The 27,823-nt window shown below is 44.9% G+C and overlaps 1 protein-coding gene across 1 annotated transcript in view; it reads left to right on the top strand.

The window, feature by feature from the left end:
• The window catches only part of GREB1L (GREB1 like retinoic acid receptor coactivator), a 273,695-nt gene that overhangs the window by 231,420 nt on the left and 14,452 nt on the right, over positions 1 to 27,823 (top strand). Inside the window, exons 21-30 of the mRNA XM_059409323.1 lie at positions 4,036 to 4,169; positions 7,038 to 7,377; positions 12,672 to 12,787; positions 13,393 to 13,637; positions 16,373 to 16,959; positions 17,178 to 17,280; positions 20,068 to 20,223; positions 20,501 to 20,640; positions 22,836 to 22,997; positions 23,147 to 23,351. Coding sequence (XP_059265306.1) covers positions 4,036 to 4,169; positions 7,038 to 7,377; positions 12,672 to 12,787; positions 13,393 to 13,637; positions 16,373 to 16,959; positions 17,178 to 17,280; positions 20,068 to 20,223; positions 20,501 to 20,640; positions 22,836 to 22,997; positions 23,147 to 23,351 — 2,188 coding nt within the window. The remainder of the gene's footprint in view (positions 1 to 4,035; positions 4,170 to 7,037; positions 7,378 to 12,671; positions 12,788 to 13,392; positions 13,638 to 16,372; positions 16,960 to 17,177; positions 17,281 to 20,067; positions 20,224 to 20,500; positions 20,641 to 22,835; positions 22,998 to 23,146; positions 23,352 to 27,823) is intronic.

Below are 27,823 nucleotides of genomic sequence, written 5' to 3' on the forward strand. Positions count from 1 at the left end.
ATCTTTATCGATTAATAAAAAAAATACTGGCTCCAGTTGGTTACAGGTCATCTGTTTAATAACCACCACCACCACCCCCCCGCCGTAACTTTGCTGAGAAAGAGAAACTAAATTGAGGACAGGTGGATACATCCTGCCCAGTGAATTAAAATGCTGCATCAGGGAAAAACAACAGGCCTGGAGTAGGATTTTATATTTTCCCAAAGAAGCAGGACCAAGCATGAGAAGGAAAGTGAAGACAGCAGGCACAAAAGAGAAGTCATTTCCACTGACTCTGTGCCAGCAGTCCAGATAAGGACAGAAACTCTAATGAATGGCTTTTTTTTTTTTTTCATCCTGTAATGACTTATTTGACACAATTATCCAGAAGGAAGGGAGAAAATAAAAAAAGGCTTCCAGGCCTTCAAAACAGATGCCACTGAGTGTGTGCCCTAAAGCTTCACTGTGTACAAGGACATACTTTGGTCCTCTGGCGCATTTATTCTCAAATAAGATCCTGTTCCAACAACCAGGAATAACTGGTCCGGGGGGCCACAGAGAAACTAAAAGTGGCAATTAAACAGTGCTTTATTTTCTGTTATAAACCACACAGTTGCTTATCTGTTGTTCTGAGTTACTAAAAAAGCTCAGAAACAAAATGTACAAAAACATCTTGTGTGCATTTTTGAGAGCACAAGCTACATGCCTGGCCCAATCTTACATCTCTTACCCTTGCTTCTTCTTCCTCTGATTGCTTACTTTATTGAAGCTACTATATTACCTTTATGAAATGAGTTAGAGAGTGTTTAAAGGAAAATGTCAATACATAATTACAAATAAAAGTAAGACTAAAACACATAGGACACGTGACAGGTAGGAGGCATGACTGGGAAAAATTAATGTAGAAAAGAAGAAAGAAAGCTTGAAAAAAAAAACGAGTACATGAACTCAAAAAGCTTACTTAATATTCTGGGGCTATTTATGTTTAAGGACAGCATGTCACACAACTCAGGATCCTCTGAGGGAAACTTTGTGTCATATCCCAAAATAGTTATTCATTTCGTAGTGATGTCTGAGTCATCAAGAAGGAGAAAAAATACAGTGAATTCTGCTTAGGAAGGCAGAAAGGTATAGATTCCATTTTTAAATAAACTTTTTTGTAAAAAAAAAAAATAAGATTTTCTGAATTATCATCATTAGATGATGTCAGAAAAGTTTTTTTATAATAAGAGTTTTTTAGTTGGTTGACCTCCAGAGAGTTCTGTAGAGAAGTATCAGTATAGAGAGCTGCTTTATGAGGGAAAAGTCTGACCAGTGACTATACCAGCCTAAAAATGTTATTCCTCAGAAGATGCCTGAACAAAGCAAAGAGAGAACAAACCATCTGTGAAGTTACCGTCTGCCTTAAGAAAGCATGTCAACATGGATGCATTGGTGGCTCAGTCAGTTAAGCGTCTGACTCTTGATTTCAACTCAGGTCATGATCCCAGTGTTGTGAGATCAAGCCCCAGGTCTGGCTCCACTCTGGATTTGGAGTTTGCTTAAGATTCTCTCTCCCTCTGCCCCTCCTGCCCTCCCTCTCTAAAAAAACCAAAACAGCACAAACAAACAAATAAAATCTCAACATTAACCACATGTTAATTCATTTGAAGGGAAGAGAAATTTTGGTTTCTGCCCCAGAGATAACTGTGGAGTTCATATCAGGCTATATAATGAAACAAAAATTTTTTCAGCCTTATTGAGGTATAATTGACATAAAATTTAAAATATTTCAATAGTTATTTTTTGTGTATTCTTAATTGAAGTATAATTAATATATGGTGTTATGTTAGTTTCAGATGGATAAAGTAATGATTCAACAATTCTATTCATTACTCACTGTTCACCATGATAAGTGTAGTCACCGTCTGTTACCAAACGACATTAGTACAAGATTATTGAGTATATTCCCTATATTGTGCTTTTTCATCCCTGTGACTTAGGTATTTTGTAACTGGAAGTTTGTACCTCTTAATCCCTTTTATCCACTTCATCTATCTTTCCATCCCCCTCCCCTCTGGCAACCACCAGTTCGCTTGCTTACTTGATGTGTTTATTTTTGCTCTCTATCGTTAACAGTCTGCTTTTTGTTTCTCTTTGTTTCTTTGTTCATTTATTTTGGTTTTTTTAGATCCCACATGTCAGTGGAATCATATGGCATTTGTCTTTCTTTGTGTGACTTATCTCAGCCTTATAGCCTCTAGTTCCATCTATGTGGTTGCAAATGGCAAAAACTCCTTATTTTCTTGTTTTGTTTTTTTTTTTTTAAGTTTTTATTTTCACTCCAGTTAGTGAACATACAGTGTTATATTAGTTTCGGGTATACAATATAGTGATTTAACACTTTCATAAATCGCCCTGTCCTCATCACCACTAGTGCATTCCTTAATCCCCATCACCTATTTCCCCCGCCCCTCCACCCACCTCTTCTCCAATAACCATCAGTTTGTTCTCTATAAAGAGTCTGTTTCTTGATTTGCCTGTCCCTCTCTCTTATTTTGCTTCCAAGATCTCATTCTTTTTTTGTCGTTGTAAAATTGTAAGATATTTAAAGTGTACATCGTGATGATCTGAAAGGACTCCTCCCTTCTAGTTAATTGACACACCCATCATCTCATATATATATATATGTATATATATATGTAAAATATATATTATATGTGTGTGTGTATTATATATATATTTTTTGGTGAGGATATTTCATTTTGACTCTCTTAGCAAATGTCAATTATATATTATAGTGTTCACAACTATAGTCAACATATTATACATTAGACCTTCAGACCTTATTCATCTTATAGTAGACAGTTTGTACCCTTTACCAACCTCTTCCTCTTCCCTCCCCCCACACTTTCCCCACTCCCACTCCCGCCATCCCCCAACCCCCGCCCCTGGCAACTACTCTTCTACTCTCTGCTTCTATGAGTTTGACAATTTTTTTAAAGATTCCTCATGAGTGAAACCATGTACTATCTGTCTTTCTCTCTCTATTTCACTTAGCATAATATCCTCAAGTTCTACCTATGTTGCCACAAATGGCAGGACTTCCTTCTTTCTCATGGCTGAATAATATTCCATCATGTGGACATATACATACTATATCTTCTTTATCCATTCATCCGCTGACAGACACGTGGCTGCTTCCATATCCTCGCTGTTGTGAATAATGCTCATTGAACATGGGAGTGCATTTATCGCTTCTATATCCATTTTCCTTTCCTTTGAATAAATACCCAGAAGTGGAATTCCTGGATCAACTTTTAATTTTTTTGAGGACCTCCATATTGTTTCCCACAGTGGCTGTACCAATTCACACTGCCACCAACAAAGCATGAGGGTTCACTTTTCTCCACATCCTTGCCAACATTTGCTATCATTCTTCCTTTTGATAGCAGTCGTGCCAACAAGTGTGACGTGGGCACCTGGCTGGCTCAGTCATTGGAGCATGTGACTCCTGATCTTGGGGTCATGAATTCAAGTTCACATAGTGCCTAGAGGTTACTAAAAAAAAAAAAAAAAAAATTAACAGGCATTTAGGTGACATCCCATTAGGTAACATAGTCACCATCTTGTACATTAGATCCTTACTCTGATTTGCATTTCCCTGATGATTAGTGGTGTTGAGTACATGTTCATATACCTGTTGGCCATTTGTATGTCTTCTTAACAAAAACGTCTATTCAGTTCCTCAGCCCATTTTTGATTGTTTGAGGGTTTTGCTGCTGAGTTATGTGAGTTTTTTAGAAACATATTTTGGATATTAATCCCTTATCAGATGCATGATTTGCAAATATTTCTCCTATACTACATGTTGTCTTTCCATTTTATTGAAGCTTCTTTTGCCATGTAGACGATTTTTAGTTTGATGTAGTCCCACTTGTTTCTTCACAATTTTTTAACCTTCCAGCAAATAACATACTGCAGGGATTTCCAAACCCCCTCCCCAACCACCCGACCCCTAGAAAACAAGACACATTGTATCCTCTCCTCACTGGGTTTGGCTCTATTTTGAATCAGGAGGACATGAGCTGCCAGGAGAAGCTGTATTTTGGCCTGAATGAATACAGTAAGTCTCTACAGTGGGGAATCACAAGCCCCCTTCTGAGATGTGATGAGACTTTTGAAAAAATGGTGAACACGCTCTTGGAAAGGTAAGTAAGGACCTTCAGCTTTTACTTTAGCTGTACTTGTGTGTCTAAAATAGCCAAAAGTCTCTTGTGTCACTGTCACAGGGAGTTTCATGGAGCCCCTGCTGTGCAGATGACATGCAAAGGCAGAGTGAAAGTAGCCTCTCCTAAGATGACCTTTTACTGGTGTAGGTTTTCTGTGATCATCCGAGACCAACAAAGGAAACTAGCAACCCAGGGTGGGACTTAGAACCACTTGCCATGCTCTGAATCATCTCCCAAGCATGCTTTACTGCTATCACCAGGGATTAGATGGACAGAGGGATTTGCTGATTACAGACCATTTCTCTGAGCTGTGGCCTCCTCCACCGTACGCCTTACACTTCTTCATTTTTCTCTTTTCCCTTCTATTCACCACAGTCAAGTACCCTTAGATGACTAAGTAAAAACTGATCTTTACTACGAGAGATTTAGAGTGCAGACTGGAGAAAAGTAGGAGCAATTAAATCTTTGAAGTGAGTTCAGCTCCTAATGAGCCTCCTCCAGTCCCTGACCTTGGGAGTTAAAGATCATGACTTTTCTGCCTCCTCTGCTTTCTTTTTTCCCCCAAGTCCTGGTCAAACTCCAGAAGAGTAAAGGGTTTTCCTATTTTTTCTCTCTGATCTTGAATCATAGACTTGAAGTGTCACAGAGACATTAGAATTTATGTAACCTGGTGGAGGGTCCCTCTGGCCCGCGCTGCAGTAGTCTGTCTGACCTTCAATGATGGGGGCAGGTGGACTCTTTTTGATGAGGCACATTCTAATTTTTAGTAGCTCTTGTTCTTCAAATTAATCACAAGCCACCTTTTTACTACCCTGTTCTATAACTTTGCTAAGAAAAAAGAAAGAGAAATTTAAAAATGAGGGCGGGTGTGGGGAGCCTACCAGTGAGTTATTACGTTGTACCAACGAAAAGAGCAGCCTCAGAGCAGGGTTTTATATTTTTGCAGCTGCTGGATTTAAGAAGACTTAACTGACACTGTGACATTAATCCTTCTACAGCACATGTGATCTTACATTTCCAAAATCATCCCATAAGTCTCCCTTTTAAGTGTTTCCCACCCGGCTGCTGCAGCCACCAGCTTGGAACGTACCCTCCCTTCCGAGAGCATCACTCAGAGTCAGTCCTGTCAACTTCTCTTACAACTTCGGTAATACTTACAAAATAACAATTATAGTTCAGTGCAAACTGACCAGGTTGTGAAGACTGTTCACATCTAAATTCAGACTTCTTTCAGAGTGTGAGATCTAAAGGCCTATAGATCAAAGTTACCATGGGTTCTAACTTTGGCTTACCTATCTGGTCCATCCAAAACCACGAAGCCTTAAACATGGATCTTGTGTGCTCACTTCTTCCAGCTCAGTCACTGAAGCTAATAACAGCTGTGATTTATTGAGTGTTTGAAGAACTGGCCCAGGGTTGAGTAAACTGGAGGATTTCTTCACTTTTCCCCAAACTACTAAATCCTTGCAATGTAAGGAGACATTATCAGAGACGAGTGATTCTAGACCCAGCTCTGTCCCTGACTGGTGGCATGGTCTTGGGCCAGTAGCCAGATTTCTGTCAGCTGCTTAATTCTCCTTCTGGTAGGAAGGGGAGGGCATCCACGGTCCTTTCCAGCTCTGAAGTATTTCAAAACCACGCTATTCATTTGATGACCCTAACTGGTATTTGACCCAGGGCTTTTCTGTGCAAGGCTGGCAGACCACTTGTTCTACTTTAAATAGAATTTTAAAGTGGAACAAAGGCAAACCACCCCATGGCCTGCCCAGCTGCTAGGTGGCTGCCTGTGCTACCAGCTGGCAACCAGAAAGAAAGTTCACAGGCTCATCCTCATTTTGCCAACACCTCTTTTCTTGACCAGCACCTCCATGTGCCTGCAAAGGGGTCCTCTTTGCCCATTTGTACTCACTTTGCCAACAGACCTGGCTTTCTGAGGAATAGCTCAGAAATAATTCATAAATAAATTTTATGCCTGCTCTGTAGCTGTAAAAAGTGCCAATTTGAACAAAGTGATCCTCTTACTTGGCAGTCCAGTCGGGGTGGGGGTGGAGTACCAGTGGGTGTTGGGATGAGGCCAGGACGCCCCTCTTTGCCAGGTTCCCTTAACTAAGCAGGGCTCTGGTGATAGGAGGCTTCGCCACTAGGGGGTGCTATTTCTCCAGTCAGCTCCAAGTTTTCTTCTGCCCCAAGGCACATTGTATGGGAAGATACAGTTACTGCCATCTGTGGGATTACCCTCAAATTAGTAATTACTAATAATAATAATGATTCTTTTTATGTCTGATACTTGGCAAACATGATCCTAATGTCTCAATTTTCTTTACTGTAGTCTTAAGTATCAGAGGAATAAGCTGACAACACCACCATCCTAACTCAGTGCCACCAACAAGAGGTTAGGGTCCGGGGATGATCCGTTATGACTCTGTCAACAAATAACCTGACCAGATCAGTGCTTCTCAAAAGTTAATGTGCATAAAAATCACCTGGGGATCTTGTCAGACTGTGAGTTCTGATTCAGATGTCTGGAGTGGGGGAGTTTGGTATTTCTAACAAGCTCCCAGGTGGTACTGCTCCTGGACCACAGACCACACTCAGAAGCTAGGGTCGCTAGAGCATCTCTAACTCTCTTTAACTTGCTGTACCTATCCCAACAGTTTCTGACTCACAGGCATTTAAAGCTCCACTTTTCCTTCTAGCGATGTGGGCTCCAAGGTCCTACTACGGCTCCAGCCCACCACTGAGCAGTAACTCCTTCCCACCATGCCAGGTCTGCATTCCTCCCACAAAGACCTTGCTGTCCCAGCTGGTCCTGCTGCCCAAGTCCTAGCTCCCTGTGTTCTGTTGAAGGTACCCCAGGCTGCACAGCATGGTTGTCCGCTGCTACCTTCTCATCCAGCAGTACTCAGAGGCTCTGATGGCTCTCACCACCATGGCGTCGCTCCGAGACCACAGCACCCCGGAAACACTCAGCATTATGGATGACCTCATCAGCTCCCCGGGAAAAACCAGAAGTGGGAGGGGACACATGCTCATTATCAGGGTGCCCTCCGTGCAGCTGGCAATGTTGGCCAAGGAGCGGCTGCAGGAGGTGCGCGACAAGCTGGGGCTGCAGTACCGCTTCGAGATCATCCTCGGGAACCCTGCCTCTGAACTCAGTGTCGCAACGCACTTTGTGGCACGATTAAAGGTTAGCAATGGTCGGACACCTATCCTTTGAAATACCATTTGTTTCTGTTTTCTAGGAACCCCACGTAGGTGGCTCAGAGGCCTGAGTTTAGTAGAGTTTTGCACTTGTGTTGATTTGATCTTCGTGACAGTGTTAAGCCTAAACCAAGAGACGTGTACAGTTCCCTCCCTGGGGCCGGTTTATTAAGATTCTGTCAAACCCCCTTTTTTAGCATGTGCCTGCAGTTGGTCTTCCATGCTCTCCAACTGCAGGTGCAAAAATGAGATGACCCAATTTGACCCCATGTTTATTGACCTTGGTCAAGATGCATCTAGCCCACGGCCATCTGTTTTCTCAGAAAGAAAGGTAAGTTGTTTTCCCAGACCTCTGTGGGTTCGCCTTTAAGTGACTTCAGTTCACTAATTCTTTTCTGTCTACCTAGCCTGTGCACTCAGGTCTAGAGTCGGTAGGTAAAGGATTCTGTTCCATCTTTAGTACGCACATAGAGCTATTCCCCACCCTCTTGCCCATGGACTTTTCAACCCCTTGTTGCTTCATTGAACTCGCTTTGTCCGCCAGCCCTGAGGCTTGCTGGTCTGACTTCTCCAAGGCTGCTGCAGGAGGATTAGAGCCTGAGCACAGGCCAACCCCTTCCCATGGCTGGTGGAACCGCTTCTCCTAAACCCCTCCTGGTAGGCATGGAGGAGGTCAGCAGACTTCCTAAAGCAACTCACCTAACTCCCTACTTTATGCCCTGCTTAGGTTTTTCTGGAGACTTTTATAATCCAATCTGTCCTAGCCATTAGGAAGCATTTAATAAAATAACCACATGTATGTGGGTACGATACCAGGCAAGTAGTATATGTCTGAGCTAGACCAGCATGGTATCTGTACCCTGCACACTAAATACTGAGCTAAACCGAGTTAAGAAAAATGTAGTTTGGGATGCCTGGGTGGCTCAGTTAGTTAAGCATCTGCCTTCAGCTCAGGTTATGATCCCTGGGTCCTGGGATCTAGTCCCATGTTGGGCTCCTTGCTCAGTGGGGAGCCTGCTTCTCCCTCTATCTGCTGCTCCCCCTACTTGTGCTCTCTCTTTCTCTCACACAAATAAATAAAATCTTTTTTTTTTTAAAAAAGAAAGAAAAGAAAAATCTAGTTTGGCACAAATTCTATGAAAAGAAAACACATAGCCTTGGGCAATTTTCATTTTCACCCCGGGCTGCAGTTTCCTACCTGCAAAATGAGAGAGTTGGACTGTATGATCTCAGAGAGCTCTAATATGAGGATGTTATTCAGTGTTCATAAAGCGTTTTGCAAACATAAACCTTTTTATTGTATTCTATTAGCTTAACCTAAATTGAATAATCCAAAATGCAAACAAAATATATTATCTTGAGGAGCAGCTGGAACAAATAAATCTGTCTAAAAATAAAAACCCTATATTTAGTGGAAGTTGAAACATTCATATTTCACACATAGATATCATGTTCACAATTTTTATTGATAGTTACAGACCGCATAACTGCGAGATTTCTAAGATGAGTAACATGTGAGGGTCCTAAAACTCTTCTTACAGTATAATTCATTGAGACGTATGTCTTGAGACTATTTGAATGATACTAATGGAAAGGCAAATAATCTGCAGGGAGATGGCTGAAGAGGATGTGAGGCTGCAGAATCTTCTTTGGGTCTCCATGACCCTGATCAAGTATAGCCACCCCTAGTTGAGCTCATTTCTTGAGAGTCTTCAGAAGTACCAATCACTGAATCAGCATAAATCAGCAGGTCCTAAATAATCCACCCTTCTGGGCCATTGGCTAAAAACCACAAAGACCTGAGGTTCTTTTTTGTTGTTATTTAACTTCCATAAATAATGTCTACACCCTGTGTGGGGCTTGAACCCACAGCCCTGAGATCAAGAGTCCTAACTGGCTGCTAGCACATCAAAATCAGCTTCAGGGTCTTTAGACAGCAGTAGTTCTGTAAGCACTCTTCTGAGAGCGTGCCATACATGAAGGCGGGGTCCAGTCATTCTCAGATTCTCAGTTTGTATGAGTAGCTGCCAGGCACCGGGCGCACAAAATAGATTTCCATACTGTCAAAACCAGTGGGTCACATCAATCCATCCTTTCTCCATGGTGTAGAAGTAAAAATATGAAATCCTGTAGAAATGTTCATATCCTAAGCAAGACTGACACTTGCCAGGTGGTTTCTGCTTCACAGGTTTATTTCTTTTTCTTTCTTTCTTTCTTTTTTTTTTTTTTTTAAGATTAACTTATTTATTTGAGAGAGAAAGAGAGACCACGAGCCAGGGGAGGGGCAGAAGGAGAGGGCAAGAGAGAGAGTCCTCAAGCAGACTCCTCACTGAGCGCAGAAAGCGACCTGGAGCTTGATCCCACAACCCATAGATCTCAACCTGAGCCAAAATCAAGAGTCAAATGCTTAACCAACTGAGCCATCCAGGAGCCCCTTCATGTGTTTATTTCTAAGTTACCAGCCTCCCTCACCACAGTAAGGATGGCATGGGTGGGTAGGTGTGCCTTTTATCTGTAGGCCTGGGTAACATCCTCTGCCTCTTCTTCCATTGGATGGCCTTATTTTTGTGGTTCCCTCTAATTATCACATAAAAGTCATGACAAGCATTCTGGAAGGATACAAGACTTAAATCGAAATAAATCAGTTCCTCCAGAGGGCCTGTGAGGTTTTGATCAAATTTCCTCAGCCTTGAGCCCCATATTTTTTTGAACTCAGTGCCCACCCAGTCTTTTGTGTTGTTTTAAAGGCTCTACAGTGAAATCCTGAGGGCATGGTCAGCCCGTCAAAGAACTGCAACCATCCTTCATCAGAAGTAGCAGAGGGACGGAAAGTGTGTTGTAGTGGTTTGGCTAGCTCTGATTAGTCAAGAGTAAAAGCAAGATTTCCTTAATAACCTTTGAAAAATAAATCTTTTCATAGAGTAAAACATAATATCTCTTATCCCGTCATTATAACGACCTCATCATTTGTAGAACCATGACCAGTGGATGGTTTCTAGGAGATAAAATCCATCCAAGGAGAGCCTCAGCGTCAGGGACATCATGAGTCCAATGCAAAGATTATATGAGTAAAATGATTCCTGTTCCTAAAATTGTTTACTCTAAATCAAAGTGTTATTATATTCACTTTGACATGACAATGTATGGAAAATCGAATTTTTGTAGGTACCTTTCTTCTAATATTTAAATAATATATTTTTAAAAGATTTTATGTGTTTATTTGACAGAGAGAAATAGTGAGTGAGAGAGAGAGAAAGCACAAACATGGAGAACAGCAGGCAGAGAGAGAAGCAGGCTCCTCGCTGAGCAAGGAGCCCGATGCAGGGCTCAATCCAAGGACCCTGGGATCATGACCTGAGCCGAAGGCAGATGCTTAACTGACTGAGCCACCCAGGCGTCCCTAAAAAATATTTTGATAGATTTTTTTTTAAGTAGGTTCCAGGGGTGCCTGGGTGGCTCAGTGGGTTAAGCCGCTGCCTTCGGCTCAGGTCATGATCTCAGGGTCCTGGGATCGAGGCCCCGCACCAGGCTCTCTGCTCAGCGGGGAGCCTGCTTCCTCCTCTCTCTCTGCCTGCCTCTGCCTGCTTGTGATCTCTCTCTGTCAAATAAATAAATAAAATCTTTATTTAAAAAAATAAATAAATAATAAAGTAGGTTCCACACCCAGCATGGACCCTAATGCAGGGCTTGAACTCACAACCCTGAGATCAAGACTGAGCTGAAATCAAGAGTCAGATGTTTAACCCACTGAGCCACTCAGGTACCTGGATAGATTGATTTTCAAAGACAAAAAAAAAAAAAAAAAAAGTCAAAATTGTGACAGCTATATAGATCCACTGATTTCCCTTTGGTATATAAATATATGATTAAAAAAAAAGTTAAAAAAAAAAAACAAGGTTAAGGTGCTTCCCACTTTATAAATTATGTATATTTTATTTGAGTAATTGTGGGTATATTTATTTTTAAAGGCTATTTTATCTAGACACCAACAAATCATTAATCAAATCTTATTACATTTTTTCTTGCCTATTAGATTTTTTTAATCCCATTTTGTGTTTAGCAAAAGAAGTACCTGTCTATTTTAAAATGAAGTGTTGGGGCGCCTGGTGGCTCAATGGATTAAAGCCACTGCCTTTGGCTCAGGTCATGATCCCAGGGTCCTGGGATTGAGCCCCGCATTGGGCTCTCTGCTCAGCAGGGAACCTGCTTCCCTTCCTCTCTCTCTCTGTCTGCCTCTCTGCCTACCTGTGATCTCTGTCAAATAAATAAATAAAATCTTTTTTAAAAAATGAAGTGTATGCATTACTTAACATCTCTTACTCTTTGTTCTCTAAAGCATTACCAGAAGTGTCCATTTATTTCTTATAATAACTCCTCCTGGAAAGCTGTTATGAGCATAGTTAAATGCTAGACACTTTGTAAAAGTAGTAGAAACCACCTCATCTACTTAAGACACAGCCTATTTTCTTTCTGCTCTAAAATATAAAAATCTGTAAGATCTTTTCACTTTTGAACATCTTTCAAGTTGGTGGGATTTTTTTTTTCTTCTCACCGATTGGCGTTCCATTTATTAAAGATATACATAATGTACATATGTGTTAATCTATATCAGAAGGTGCTGCTTCATAGGTTATTTGTGAAACCATAAACTAATTGCCTTACTCTTCTAAGTAAGGGGCAGGGTTGTTGTTGTTGTTTTAACTGATCCAGATTTGTTTATATTTTTAGCCTTCTTGAGAAAGACTTTTGAAAGCCCCAAGCCAATTACTTGTCGCTTATTTTGAAAATCAATATAGAGAGAAAGAGAGGAAATAACCATCAAGGGTAGCTAACTTCACGATTTTCTTGGTGAAAATGTCTGTTTTTATGGCGTTTTGTTGAGATGCTTTTATTAGTCATTCATAACTGAAATTATCTTTTTCAGTCAGTCTGTTTCAGAAGTCTGTCCCTTACATGAAAAAAGTATATTTGAGAGCCTTGAGTCAGGTAGTTTATCCAAGGTCGTTCATATTGTATGTGTCTTTGGCCTGTGTGCTACTGTGTGATGTACACCAAGATCTCCTATATTATCCTACTGAGATAAAACTGAAGGCCACATTCTTCCAGAGTGCTTTATTATGCTTTTTAAGAGCAATTTAGTATATGGGAATGCGCGCACGCACACACACTGGAAGTCATTTGGAAGCACAAAGGCATAAAAAATCTGCACCTAGAAACCTTTTAAGAAGTGGAAACTTAACTAAGGGGTTTTAATTTTATCATATGGGTCCCTTTCTACAGACCTGGAGAGGAAATGAACCAGAAGAGTGGACCCCTCGGACATACCAAGATTTAGAAGGTCTGCCTTGTATCGTGATATTAACTGGCAAAGATCCTCTTGGAGAAACATTTCCCAGGTAGGACGCGAACGGTCAGTTCTCATTTTTCATTAGTTGCCCGGCTGAGCCAATGGCTAAAACTCGGCTGACACTTAGCCATTTCACTCGTTGGGCAAGGAGGAAGAGAATCGCTTTCTTCAGAGGGAAAAGACACACACCCTTCCTTGCCTCTTTCTTTTGACTTTCCAGAGATTGCCCAGCATTTAGGGGAATGGAAGGTAGCCACAGTGAGAAGTGTTTCCTCATCAAAGCAGGGCTGCCAGAGGGGCAGGGAGGAAAAAAAAAATCTGCCCCATACTGGGATCGTTTTGTTTGGATGAAGTGTCTCTTCATCTGCTGTTCCCAAGTTCTGAAGGGCCCAGGGCCTGAGGACGAGAAGGTAGCAACGGCAATAAAGACAGCATGAGCCGCATGCTGCCAGGGGGTCAGGCATTGCTGCAAACGTCTTCCCTGCGTCATCCACACACTCTCACAACAAGCCCGTGAGCCAGGCGCTGTTGTTCTGTTTTATCCTTGGAGAAAGGAAGCGGCTAGTGTGAGGTCATAACAGCAAGGAGATGACAAAGCTGAGGTTTGAGTCCAGGCCAGATGGACTCACCCAAGACACCCTGACTTATGTGCAGGTCTTTGAAGTACTGTGACCTGCGGCTCATCGACTCAAGCTACTTAACTCGCACAGCCTTGGAGCAGGAGGTGGGTCTGGCATGCTGCTACGTCTCAAAAGAGGTCATCCGGGGCCCCGCTGTTGCCCTGGACCTTAGCGGGAAGGAGCAGGAAAGAGCCACCGCCAGCGAGAATGACGCTGATGAGCTGCTGATCGACCTGGAGAGGCCACAGAGCAACAGTAGTGCTGTCACTGGAACCTCGGGTCAGTGCTTCCTTTTCTCTCTGCAGGGGGGCGGGGGGGATGGGAGGGAGGGGGTGAGGAGGCATGACTCACACCCGGCACTCATGTCAGAGGAGCCTTCCTTGACTCCGGCATCCTGTTCAGACCTCAGTTCTCCAGGAGAGGTACTTGGAAAACCTAACACTTGAACTGCCACAAAATACTTCTCTGGGCAAACATTTAATGAAGAGTTTGGTAATGAGCTAAGTATAATAAATAAATTTTACCAACCCCAGCAGGCACTATTTTCCCTAGTCCTTTCCACCTTTAATCACCTCAGGGATATTATACATCTGATATTTGCACAGAAGCCTTCTTTTCCTTCTAGATCTGAAAGCTGTTAAGTTTGTGTTCATTGGCTTAGTACCTGGCATAGTGTTTGCATGAATGAATGAATGAGTGAATGAATAAATGAATGAATGACTTTTATAAGCAATTAATGGCAAGTGTTGGTAGACCAAAGGCTACTCTGGGGTCACTGGCTGTGCTGACCCACCATGCAGCCTGCCAGCCCCTCTCCTGGAGGGTCACTGAAAGGGCCTCTGGCCGTGCCTGGCATGAACTGTCTTCTGATAAATTATATTACAGTAAATGCAGCAGTTTCCATTTTTTTTCTCATTAGGAAAGTAATAAAACTCAACATAGAAAACTTGGAGAATGTAACAAAGGATAGAGAAGAGGTTAAAAATAAAAACTCCAGGGGCGCCTGGGTGGCTCAGTGGGTTAAGCCTCTGCTTTTGGCTCAGGTCATGATTTCAGGGTCCTGGGATCAAGTCCCGAATCAGGCTCTCTGCTCAGCGGGGAGTCTGCTTCCTCCTCTCTCTCTCTGCCTGCCTCTCTGCCTCTGCCTGCTTGTGATCTGTCAAATAAATAAATAAAATCTTTAAAAAAAAAAATCAAAACTCCAGGGTGCCCAGCTGGCTCAGTCAATAGAGCATGAGACTCTTGATCTTGGGGTTGTGAGTTTGAGCCCCACATGGGGGGTGAAGATTACTTCTAACAATAAATAAATAGGGGTACCTGGGTGGCTCAGTTGGCTACATATCTGCCTTTGGCTCAGGTCATGATCCCAGAGTCCTGGGGCTGAGCCCCGCATTAGGCTCCCTGCTCAGTGGGAGCTGCTTCTCCCTCTGCCCCCCCACCCCACCCCAGCGTGTGTGCAAACTCTCTCTCCCTCAAAGAAAGTCTTTAAAATAAATGAATGAATAAATAAAATAAAAATGAAAACCCCACAACTAGAGATCACCTGAACATTCTTCTTTCCCACATCCCCCCTTTTCCATCATCGTAACACATACAAGCAGACACACATAAAATTTCAAGTAGAAAGCAGCCTTAGTGTGTCTGTTCATCCTGGAAGCTGCTGTCAAATGGCTATGAGAATTGAAGAGGCAGTCATCTGTGGGGCTGTCTGTGTTGATAGGGACCCTCAGCCTGGAAGAGCATGAGAACTGTTCTACTGGGTGTGCCGAGCTGCTTGCCTTAGCCAGGGGTCAGGACTGTACCTTTCTCTACACCCCCCACCCCTGCCAACTCAGGCTCCCCAGAGGTTTGGGGGATAGTGAAGAGTAACAGAAGGGAAGGGGAACTATCACATCTGGGAGTTTCTGGATACCAGCATCAGCAAGGGAGAAGTGAGGGAGTGTTCACCTCCTTACTGGGGCTTTTTAATCAGACCCCCCCTTTCCCTGCACTTCCAGAGCTGCCCCCAAGGCTCATATAACCTTAGCCTTGCTCCCATACTGGCACAAAGGTCATGGCTTGCCTTCTGCTGTTTAGCTTCCCTCCCTCTGGGGACAACCTGACCTGCCTGTGCTCCCACCACTGAGCACACATCCCTCAGTCTTGGGCTGACTTCAGGGGTCCTTGGGAAAGCTCACTGCCCAAAGTGTGCAGGCTCCAAAGCTCAAGGCTGTGGGGGGGGGGGGGGGGGGGGGGGGGGGGGGGAAGCAGGCTCTTATATAAGATGGAAGGACACAAAAGTCAGATGAGCAAGTGGAGCAACCTGGTTGCAAGAGCGTCCGGTTCCTGGCTGTCCTCTGGGATCCCCTGAGGTTGGGATGTGACAGACATGCCTAGCAGCACCAGTCTGAGCTCAGAGAAGGCCATCAGGCCTGAACGTATGAGCTTTTGGTTTGTCCACAAATGCAAGAGTGGCTGACCCATCAGAGGGGAAGACATATTTGAAGTGAATTGGCCAAGTGCACAGACGAAAGCAAGACCATTGAGTGTAGATTGTGCCTCACAACCTTTCTCACACGGAGACTTTCCCCACGCTGGTTTGGGCATCCATGGAAGTGGCTACAGCCTGGGGAACTTCTCCACAAGCAGAAGTGTGAGACCCTTGGACCCCAGCAGGTGGCAGATGCCCTGGGGCAGGACTGGAACTTGGAGCCTGTATTGGTCAGGGTCTGGAATGAATCAGGAGGCATATCCAAATGAGGTCACCGAGGAGAGTTTAATAACATTATGTCATTTACAAAAATGGGGGTAGGATTTAGGAAAGGAGCTCTAGGTAATTATACCTGGGGGTATAATTACTCCCAGGGCGACCGGAGCACTCTGGGCCCAAGGAAGCCAGCAGAGGAAGCAGCATCTGGGACTAGAGAGGCCACAGCCCTCGGGCAGAAAGTCAGTCTAGCCTACCCCGCACGCAGGGAGGAGCCAAGGAATAAATTGCGAGCCCTGCTGATGGAGGGTATGGCGTCCTCTTCCAGGCTCCATCATGGAGAACGGGGTGAGCTCTTCCAGCACCGCGGACAAGTCCCAGAAGCTGTCGCTGACCCCCGGCTTCCAGAGCCCAGCCAACAGTATGGGGCTGGATGAAGGGATCTCCACGGGCACAGCTGGAGCTGGGGAGACCCTGAAGCAGGAGTGTGATTCCCTGGGCCCCCAGATGGCCAGCAGCACCACCTCCAAGCCGTCCTCGTCCTCCTCCTCCTCCTCCTCCTCGGGTCCCCGGGCCCTAGCGTGGCCCGGGCAGGCGCCCCAGGGCTGCGGGGGCCTGCACGCCACCCTGCCCCCGATCGTGATCTTATCGAAGGCGGCCTACAGCCTGCTGGGCTCCCCGCGAGGAGGCAAGCCGCCCGCGTCCTCCTCGCTGCTGCCGCACGCTGACGTGGCCTGGGTGAGCTCCCTGCGGCCGCTGCTGCACAAGGACATGAGCAGCGAGGAGCAGTCCCTCTACTACCGGCAGTGGACCTCGGCGCGACAGCACCACGCCGACTTCAGCAACCAGCCGGACCCCGCTTCGGGCGCCCGCACCTGCCACCCCCGGCGGCTGCTGCTGACCGGCCCCCCTCAGGTAGGCCCGCGGCCCCCAAGGAGGAAGGGAGCCGGGGAGCCGCGCGAGCGGGGGTGCGGGTAGGGGCGGGGGTGGGAATGACCCAGAGCCAGGAGGTCTTCGCTCGGGCCGCAGGGGCAGGAGAGATCCAGGAGCCCAGGTGTGAAATCTCGGCTCTCTTCTCCTTCGCTCTCCACCCCTCCCCCTCCCCAACTAAGAAAAAAACCCGCTTCCCTCAGGTGGGGAAGACCGGCTCCTACCTGCAGTTCCTTAGGATCCTCTTCCGCATGCTCATCAGGCTCCTGGAGGTGGACGTGTATGACGAGGGGGAGATCAACACGGGTGAGTTCCGAACCCCGGCAGTGTGGGGTCGCGGGCCGAGACACGAGACACGGACACCAGCTCGCCTTGCGGGGCCTCCGGGGGGCCTGACCTGCAGGGTTATCCGGAGGCCGAGGGTGCCGGTGCTAGCAGACGGCTGTGAGGACACGGCGGCCACTTTTTAGTTAAGTTGGTGGAGTCTTCCACCTCTTCTGGCCTCCCCTCTCAACCCCCGGCAGGAGGCAGGGCGAAGAGACATCTTAGAAGGCCCTGGTAGGTGGATTAATTGCTTCTATGGGTTTAAAATTCACTTGCAGTGTTCTGCTTAGGGTCCAGGGCGTGCCTGAGACTCGCTGGTTACTTCCGCTTTAACAGCGGGCTCTGAGCCAAGGTATATGGATTCCTATAATGAAATTAAAACTGTGCAGAAGGAAACCTAGTGCCATAAACAAACGCCTTCTCCTTCACAGGAAGATGGAGGAGCTGGTGCTTGACAGCGCTGTGGGGGCTGGCTTTTTGTTTTTGTTTTTTAAGATTTTATTTATTTATTTGACAGAAATTACAAGTAGGCAGAGAGGCAGAGGGAGAAGGAGGCTCCCCGCTGAGCAGAGAGCGGGATGCAGGGCTCCATCCCAGGACCCTGAGATCAGGACCTGAGCTGAAGGCAGAGTTTTAACCCACTGAGCCACCTAGGCACCCTGGGGGGCTGGTTTTAAGAAGATTATCTCCTACCCTCTGCCTGCATCCCCTTTCCCAACCCTTCCCGGCCAGCAGTCACCGGTGGGAGGGTTCCAAGGTAGCCCACCCAGCAAAGCCAGAAAGCGAGTGTGAGCAGGGATCAGCCAGCATTAGTTCTCTAGCCAAGGACAATGTGGCCTCGAAACTGGAGCTTCATGCTTGGAGCTACGGCCTGTGCTGGAAGGGAGAGCAGGCGAGCAATAGGGGTAATCAGGCAGAAGCTCTTCCAAGGCTCTCAAAGATGAGCCTGGAAAAAGGAAAGGCTTTGACGTCTTCTGTCAGATTGGCCCTCAGACCTCACCCCACTTGCTTGTCCTAAATAGTTAGATCTGTGACAAGCCTAAAGGACTAGTTCAGTCCAGAGCATGACTAAGCAAAATCAGCCAGGTCTTAATCATGTTATTATCACTTTCGCCCTAATTCCACTTCTCACCAGCTCATATTCATGATTGCAAATACAGACACGCAATCCCATCTTCCCACCCGCCTCTCCTGGTTTGTGTCCCCGCCTGAGCTGCACCAGACCCCCAGGCCCACCACAGAGCGGACCCAGAGCTCCAGGTTGGCCTCAAAACACTTAGGACTGCGGAGAGGGGACTGGGACCAAGAGGACAAAAGGCAGACAGACAAGGAAAGAGGAAACTGGCATCTCACCAATCTTCCCACAAAGTCCCTGGGCGCCACAAGGCAACGACACCTTTAATTTTCTCCTCAGATCCCCTTTGAGGGATCTGCTCTAGGGCTTTAACCTATATGATGGGCTCTGAGAGGATCTACCACAGCTGGGGCAAACCCGGCCTTTGTAGCGAGAGGATCTACCACAGCTGGGGCAAACCCGGCCTTTGTAGCGAGACGTGCGGTTAGCCTGGGTTTATTCCTTCTACCTCAGTTCAGTGCAGGTGAATGTGATGCTGCTCTGGAGAACCACAATGATATTTAAAACAAAACAAGAAAAACTAGAATAAGCATGAGTCCTTTTTTAAAAAAAAGATTTTACTTACTTATTTATTTATTTGAGAGAGGGCATGAGCACGAGCAGGGGGAGGGGCAGAGGGAGAGGAAGAAATGGACTCTCCACTGAGCAGGGATGCTGGAATCAGGACCTGAGCTGAAGGCAGAGGCTTAACCCACTGAGCTACCCAGGTGTCCCAAGTTTGGGGTTTTAAATAAAATGCCAACTTTAGCTCAGGGATATAAAAATAAATGATACTGTGTTCGCAAAATAATAGCTGTACTTGTAGTCTTTAGGCTTTTTTTTTAATCTTTTCTCTTTCTCCCTTTGTCTTAAGCTTTTGGATCTTATGAATTTTATCAATAATGACAATAACTATCCTCTATTGGATAGCCCCCTTCGCCAGCCATGTCTGAGCACTTTCAGTGCACCTTCTGGAATTCTTACAATCACCGCTCCCTGGGAACTGGGGGCCGTGGCTACAGGTGTGAGTGAAGTAGGAAGGAGCGGTCTGCACTCACACCTGAGGCTACTAGCTCTCCAATTTGACTGCATGTTGGAGCCACCTAAGCAGCTTTAACTGCTGTGACAGGTGTCTGGGGACTAAAGGCGACTGTGGGGGTGGTGGCCTAAGCACGGGGATTTTTTTTACAAGCTCCCAGGTGATTCTCCCATGCAGCAGACACTGGGAATCTTGCTCAGTGCATCCCCAAAATCTCGTAGGCTGTCAATATCTTAAAATTCCACAGTGAAAACTGTGAGGGAGAATTTAGATCACCCAAAATCAAACAAGCTTTCCAGACCATTTTGGGAGCTGGGATGGGAGACTAGTTGATCTCCTAGAAGCGGGAGTTGGTGGACCAGATCTGTAGAGGTTCATGCTGGGACCAGCGAGGCCATGAGTCCTTCCTGCTGGAGGGTATTTTTCCCTCCTGGGCCTGAAGGAATAAATCTGGGCCCCTCTGCCCTGAGACATGGGAGATCATTTTTCACAAATGCCTTTGTTCACCCATCTGGGAGTCATGTTTCCTAAAACCTCTCATTCCTGACACTTGGGAGGACGGCTGGGAGGCTGGTCAGTCTGGCTGCTCTGCGCACTTTCTTTCTTCTTGTCCTAGATCACAGTGAAAGCAGTGAGGTCAGCCAGTCAGAGGGAGAGCCCTGGCCTGACATCGAGAGCTTCAGTAAAATGCCCTTTGACGTCAGCGTGCACGATCCCAAGTACCGTTTGATGAGCATGGTCTATACGGAGAAGCTGGCAGGGGTCAAGCAAGGTCAGTGCAAGCAGAGCTGGGCGTGCCTCTCTGCAGGTCACAGGCCACCTACATCCAGGCAGACAAATCTCTCATTGAGAGAAATTTCAAGGAATTCTCCTCTTTGCTTTTCACTTCTCTTGCACATGTATTGACCACCTTTTACTTTTCCTACCTGACTTCGCGGGCCTAAGTTATAGAGTCCTCAGAAGAGCCTTTCAGGGAGTGGGGGACATTTTTCCCAGGAGTAGGGGCTCCATGCATATCATGGCAAGGTTTTTTGCCCCTTGATACACAGAAGCAATAAAGGATGCCAAAGCCGAGGAGCCCGGGAAGCGAGGAACGGTGTCCATGATGCTGACCAAGTACGCGGCCTACAACACCTTCCACCACTGCGAGCAATGCCAGCAGTACATGGACTTCACCTCTGCCTCCCAGGTGTGGCCCCTTGTCCTTGCCTGTCGCCCAACGTGGATCTTGTGAGTCAGGACTGAAAAATACGGCTCCCAGTCTTAGGCCGTATTGATTTATAGACTGGGGCCGAGATGGAGCCGCTCATTTGTGAACAGAATGTGGGAAGCATTTAAATTAACATTACTGTGAGCTTATTAGGATGGTGGGCAGGGGGAGAAGAGGGAGAGAAAGAAGCTTGAGTTTTAGCCTCTGAAGTCATTCCATGGAAATGGTTCCATGTGTCCCGTTGAGGTTAGCTGTTATCTGTGATCCTGAAAAAGATTGGTTGAGAGGGTTGTTGACAAAAATGGTGCTCTTACCTAACAAGTCCACAGGGTGTGCCCTTTGAGCTGGGAACAGGTCTGCTGATCTGCACGGACAAGTCATATCCTGACTCCAGTGTGGAGTGATTTTGATCACTAGGCATACAGAGGAGTCAATATTTATCTTTTATTGAGGGAGGTAGAACCACAGAAGATGAGCCAATACTCCATAGTCTTTGGCTTCTTCTTGGCCAGAGCATCTGTAAACACAAAAGGTGGGAAAGGCAGCAAATGACAGTAGTCCAGAGCCCATGTGGGGGATAAGTTCTATGTTCCTTTCTCCCACTTTACGTTCTTGATTTTTATGGCTTGGTTCTGAATGCCTAGAGAAGCTCTTCCCTCCCATAGGACATGCTGATGAGACGTCCCCCAAATTTGCTTCTGGTCTGAAGGATCAGGTCTTTACCTTTTTCCCAAAAGGTGCTAGAAGGGATATACTGAAAAACTGGATTGATCATTCTGCTCTTCTGATACAAGTTACCTTTTATGTCCCATTAGACATTGTCTCCCATTGGATGTCCCATTGGGCATCCCATTTTATGTCCCATTGTTTTCTTGGTGTTCTTGAAAACTTTTGGTGGGCTGGTTTATAATCAACTCACAATGCTTTACAGAATAAAGAAGATTCAAGGCCCCAGTCTATAAATCATAAGCTTTTAGAAAATTATTAAAAATCCTCCATCTGTGTAGTTAGTTTCCATGATTGTAGTACTCACTAAGTAGTATATTCCCACACTTGTGAAGCAGAATGAACTAGAATTTAAGGAAAGAATTACAATACTTTTTTCCTATGAAATGTAATATTTAGGTTAAAACTCTTGGGAAATCTACCTGATTTCTAGCTGCTGCTGAAAACCGATGCTGTCGTTTCATGAAGCCCAAATACTGTCATAAAGACCTTTATGTAATTATTCACTAAGATGGGTTACTGAGAGAGTATGTGAACTTTATTATTTTTTTTAAAGATGTATTTATTTATTTTCAGAGGGGGGAGGGGCAACAGGAGAGGGTAAGACAGAATCCCAAGCAGACTCCATGCTGAGCAAACACCCCAAAGAGGGGCTCGCTCCCACAACCCTGAGATCACGACCTGAGCCAAAATCAAGAGTCTGATGTTTATCTGACTAAACTACCCAGGCATCCCGAGCATTTGAACTTTGAAGCAAAAATAATTTATTTTTTTAACTCTACACTCAAATTGGGACTCGGACGCATGGCCCCAAAATCAAGAGTCACAAGCCATACTGACTGAGCCAGCCCAGGTGCCCCAACTTTCTGGCGGTTTAAAAAATAAATCAGATTTATATGTGGTCTTTTCCTGGAACCCAGAGTTCTAGGCTAAGTGACTATTCAAACTTCGTCAGCTTCTACTATAGCTAGGAAAGATGGGGTCACAGAGGCATTTTAGTGATGTTGGCCCTAATGTTTTACCTAGAAAAATGTTATTTATTTAACCTGACTCACATAAATGAAAGTGATTTTCCCCCTATAACTGGGCACCTTTGAAAATGTTCAGAGAGCAGGACATCCCATGGGGATATCTAACCTCTGCATAAAACCAAGTGGTAGCGGTTCTAAGAACATGAGGAATGCAAAGACGGTGCCAAGCAACAGAAACTTCTCCACCCTCAGGGAGGCTGTGTAGGGGGCAAGACGCTTGGATCTCACGTCACTGATAGTGACTAAAAGATGAAGCGTTTGCCTTTCCTGCTCTTCTGATCGTGTGGGCACCACCAGCTCTGGTGGCCTAGAGAAGATCAGCTCAGTTTGCCTCTCTTAAAAACAACCTTAATGACTGGTCTAGGAGTTTGCAAACCATGAGCTCACATCCCCTCTCTTCCTTCTTTACAAACACAGATGTCTGACTCCACTCTTCACGCATTCACGTTCTCTTCCTCTATGCTGGGAGAAGAGGTGCAGCTCTATTTCATCATTCCCAAGTCCAAAGAGAGTCATTTTGTCTTCAGCAAGCAGGGTAAACACCTGGAGAGCATGCGGCTGCCCCTGGTGTCAGACAAGGTGGGTGACGGTGTCTGGATGCCAATGTTGCTCTCAGACCAACAGATCCAACATACTAGACTGGGTTCTCCAAACTTCTTAAATCTAAGGGTTTTAATTTCCCTTTTTGGTCTCTGGTTCCTTTTTTTTTTTTTTTTCCCTTTCAACAGAATTTAAATGCAGTCAAGAGCCCTATTTTCACTCCTTCCAGTGGTCGCCACGAGCACGGACTCCTAAACCTCTTTCATGCCATGGAGGGCATCAGCCACCTGCACCTTCTGGTGGTCAAAGAATACGAGATGCCTCTGTACCGCAAGTACTGGCCCAACCACATCATGCTGGTGCTCCCTGGGATGTTCAATAACGCAGGCGTGGGTAAGGGGCCCCCGGGGTGCGGAGAGGGACTGCAAGATCAAGGGACCTCCGTTCTCCGCACGGGAGACTTCCAGAGGTTCCCCAGCCTCTAGAAAGAATCCTATCCGCCGGACCAAAGGACTTTTGATTCTCCTTTAAAGTTGAGTTTTCCTTTCCCTTTATCTTCAGTTTAGCAGAATTTTAACTTCCGGGGGCTAGTAGCTGAAGAAGTCACTGCTAGATTGAGTGTTCCGGGAAGGGCTTGGGATTCTTCCCAGAGTCGGTTGCCAATCTTCCAGGACTGAGCCCCTTGTGGCAGGAGTGGAACAGTGAGGAGGAGGGGAGCTAGCACCTCACTACGGTCCGGAGGGATCTGGAGGTGTCCCCGAGTCATTGCTAATCATTTTAAAGGCACGTGGCAAGTTCTAAGAGGGGGTCCTGTACAACCAGAAATTGGAAGCATCATTACTGTGTATGGCAGTCATCTTAAAAGTACCTGGACAAAGTCCTTCCCACTTTTCCCCATGGAGTTTAAGAGCAATGGGCTGAGTCATCAAAGGAGCACATGGTTATCTGAGCGCGTGACCGAGCTGTGGAGCGCGTGACCTCCAGTTGGATTCAGAGCTGTGTGTCTGGTCACTTCCTGCATCGTAGTTCTTAGCCGTATTCCCCATCCGCTCCTGTGAGTGTCTGCAGTCTCCGTAGGACTGAAGACCAACAGTTGCTCATTGACACTTTAGAGGGATGTAGGAACATCCTGCCCAGAAACAGAGAATACAGAGGAGGCCTGAGTAGTTTCTCTAAATCTCTAAATCTACGCACCTCTCCTCTCCAGGTTCTGATCTTCTCTCGTCCCCGCGCCCGGCACCACCACCGCCCCTGCCCCACCCAGCGTCTCTCCCTCCCCTGATCTGTCCACCTCTCTCCCTTCCTTCTTAAGTCTCATCTCTTGTTCCCCCTTCCATCCCTTTTCATTTCCTTAAAGTTTAGCCTTAATATGGGATTAAAATATTTTCAAAAACTAGTTTTGAATATGATTCTGTTTTCCATTTTTTTGACCTTATATCAAGTGGATTAAGCTTTTACATATTCCTGGTCATCTGTCCTCTCCAAAAGCACAAATCCACAAACTAACTCGAATATTTCTCCATATGAATATGATCCTCAAATTAACCCCCCCCTTCTGTGCCTTACCAGTCTTTAGGTGAATTTCCTCATCCCAGATCTGAATGAATTTGCTTAATGCCAGTTTTGCCATTTTTGCAATAATTTGAGGAGAAACTAACATATATGCCAATGACATACATGCAAACTATTTTTAATTTTTAATTTTTTATTTAGAAAAAAAGCATAAAATTTACCATCTTAGCCATTTTTAAGGGTCCAGTTCAGTAGCATTCACCATATTCATATTGTTTTGCAACTAATCTCCAGAACTCTGGTCAGCTCACAAAACTCAAACTCTGTATCACGGAAGATTAACTCCTTATTTCCCCCTTTCCTGGCAGCCACCATTCTATTTTGTGTCTGTAAATTTGCCTACTTGAAGTATGTCATGTAAGCTTGATCATACAATATTTGTTCTTTTTTAATTTAATTTTAAATATTTTATTTATTTATTTGACAGAGAGAGATCACAAGTAGGCAGAGGCAGGCAGAGAGAGGGGGGAAGCAGGCTCCCCACTGAGCAGAGAGCCTGATGCAGGGCTTGAACCCAGGACCCTGAGACTAAGACCCAAGCCGAAGGCAGAGGCCCAACCCACTGAGCCACCCAGGCGCCCCTTTATAATATTTGTTCTTTTGTGTCTGAGTTATTCCCCTTAGCAAAATGTTCTTTTTTAATTATTAACATTAATACATTATTTGCTTCAGGGGTACAGTTCTGTGAATCATCAGTCTTACACAATTCATAGCACCCACCATAGGACATACCCTCCCCAATGTCCATCACCCAGCCATCCTATCCCTCCCCACCTCCAGCAACCCTGTTTGTTTCCTGAGATTAAGGGTCTCTTATGGTATGTCTCCCTCCCTGGTTTCATCTTTTCATCTTTTTCCTTCTGTACCCACTATGACCCCCCTGCCTTGCCTCTCAAATTCCTCCTATCAGAGAGATGATAATTGTCTTTCTCTGATTGACTTATTTCACTCAGCATAATACACTCTAGTTCCATCCACATCATTGCAAATGGCAAGATTTCATTTCTTTTTATGGCTGCATAGTATTCCATTGTGTAGGTGTGTGTATGTATGTATACATACACATATATATGGCATATACATATATATGGTATATATATATACACACACACACACCACAGCTTCTTTATCCATTCATCTGTTGATGGACATCTAAGTTCGTTCCATAGTTTGCCTATTGTGGACAGTTCTGCTATAAACATTCAGGTGCATGTGCCCCTTCGGATCACTACATTTGTATCTTTGGGGTAAATACCCAGTAGGTGTTTGCTGGGTCGTAGGGTAGCTCTATTTTTAACTTTCTGAGGAATTTCCATGCTGTTTTCCAGAGTGGCTGCACCAGCTTGCATTCCCACCAACAGTGTAGGAGGGTTCCCCTTTATCCACATCCTCTCCAACATTTGTCATTTCCTGACTTATTAATTTTAGCCATTCTGATTGGTGTGAGGTGTCACATTGTTGTTTTGATTTTCATTTCCCTGATGCTGAGTGATGCTGAGCACTTTTTCATGTGTCTGTTGGCCATTTGGATGTATTCTTTGAAGAAATGTCTGTTCATGTCTTCTGCCCATTTCTTGATTGGATTATTTGTTCTTTGGGTGTTGAGATGGATAAGCTCTTTATAGATTTTGGATACCAGCCCTTTATCTGATATGTCATTTGCAAATATCTTCTCACATTCTGTCAGTTGTCCTTTGGTTTTGTTGACTATTTCCTTTGCTCTGCAAAAGCTTTTGATCTTGATGAAGTCCCAATAGTTTATTTTTGCCCTTGCTTCCCTTGCCTTTGACGATGTTTGTAGGAAGAAGTTGCTGTGGCTGAGGTCAAAGAGATTGCTGTCTGTGTTCTCCTCAAGATTTTGATGGATTCTTGTCTCACATTGAGGTCTTTCATCCATTTTGAGTCTCTTCTTGCATGTGGTGTAAGGAAATGGTCATTTCATTCTTCTGAATGTGGCTGTCCAATCTTCCCAACACCATTTGTTGAAGAGACTGTCTTTTTTCCATTGGACATTCTTCCTTGCTTTATCAAAGATTAGTTGACCATAGAGTTGAGGGTCCATTTCTGGGCTTTCTATTACATTCTGTTTATCTATGTGTCTGTTTTTGTGCCAGTACCATACTGTCTTGATGATGACAGCTTTGTAATAGAGCTTGCAGTCCGGGACTGTGATCCCACCAGCTTTGGCTTTCTATTTCAACATTCCTTTGACTACTTGGGGACTTTTCTGGTTCCATATAACTTTTAGGATTATTTGTTCCCATTCTGTGAAAAGAAGTAGATGGTATTTTGATAGGGATTGCATTGAGTGTGTAGATTGCTCTGGAAAGCATCAACATTTTTTTATCATTATTTTTTAAAAATTTTATTTATTTGACACAGAGAGATCACAAGTAGGCAGAGAGGCAGGCAGAGAGAGAGATGGAGAAGCAGGCTCTCTCAGGCTGAGCAGAGAGCCTGATGCGGGGCTCGATCCCAGGACCCCAAGATCATGACCTGAGCCGAAGGCAGAGGCTTAACCCACTGAGCAACCCGGGTACCCCAGCATCAACATTTTAATAATGTTTGCTCTTCCAATCCATGGGCATGGAACATTTTTCCATTTCTTTGTGCCTTCCTCAATTCCTTTCATGAGTGTTCTGTAGTTGTCTGAGTATAGATCCTTTGCCTCTTTGGTTAGGTTTATTCCTAGGCATCTTATGGTTTGGGGTACAATTATAAGTGGGATCAACTCCTTAATTTCCCTTTCTTGTCTCCTTGTTAGTGTATAGGAATGTAACTGATTTCTGTGCATTGATTTTATATCCTGCCACTTTGCTGAAATCCTGTATGAGTTCTAGCAACTTTGGGGTGGAGTCTTTTGGGTTTTCCACGTAGAGTGTCATGCCATCTGCAAACAATGAGAGTTTGACTCCTTCGTTGCCAATTAGAATGTATTTTATTACTTTATGTTGTCTGATTGCTGAGGCTAGGACTTCTACTACTATGTTGAACAGCAGTGGTGATAGTGGACATCCCTGCCGTGTTCCTGATCTTAAGGGAAAAGCTCTCAGTTTTTCCCCATTGAGGATGATATTTGCTGTGAGCTTTTCAATATGGCTTTTTTTTTTCATTTGCAAATTATTTTTTTTTAATTTTTTATTTTTTATAAACATATATTTTTATCCCCAGGGGTACAGGTCTGTGAATCACACACTTCACAGCACTCACCAAATCACATACCCTCCCCAATGTCCATAATCCCTCCCCCTTCTCCCAAACCCCCTCCCCCCGGCAACCCTCAGTTTGTTTTG

This window comes from Mustela nigripes, chromosome 8, assembly GCF_022355385.1.
Source record: "Mustela nigripes isolate SB6536 chromosome 8, MUSNIG.SB6536, whole genome shotgun sequence".
Classification (NCBI taxonomy): domain Eukaryota; kingdom Metazoa; phylum Chordata; class Mammalia; order Carnivora; family Mustelidae; genus Mustela; species Mustela nigripes.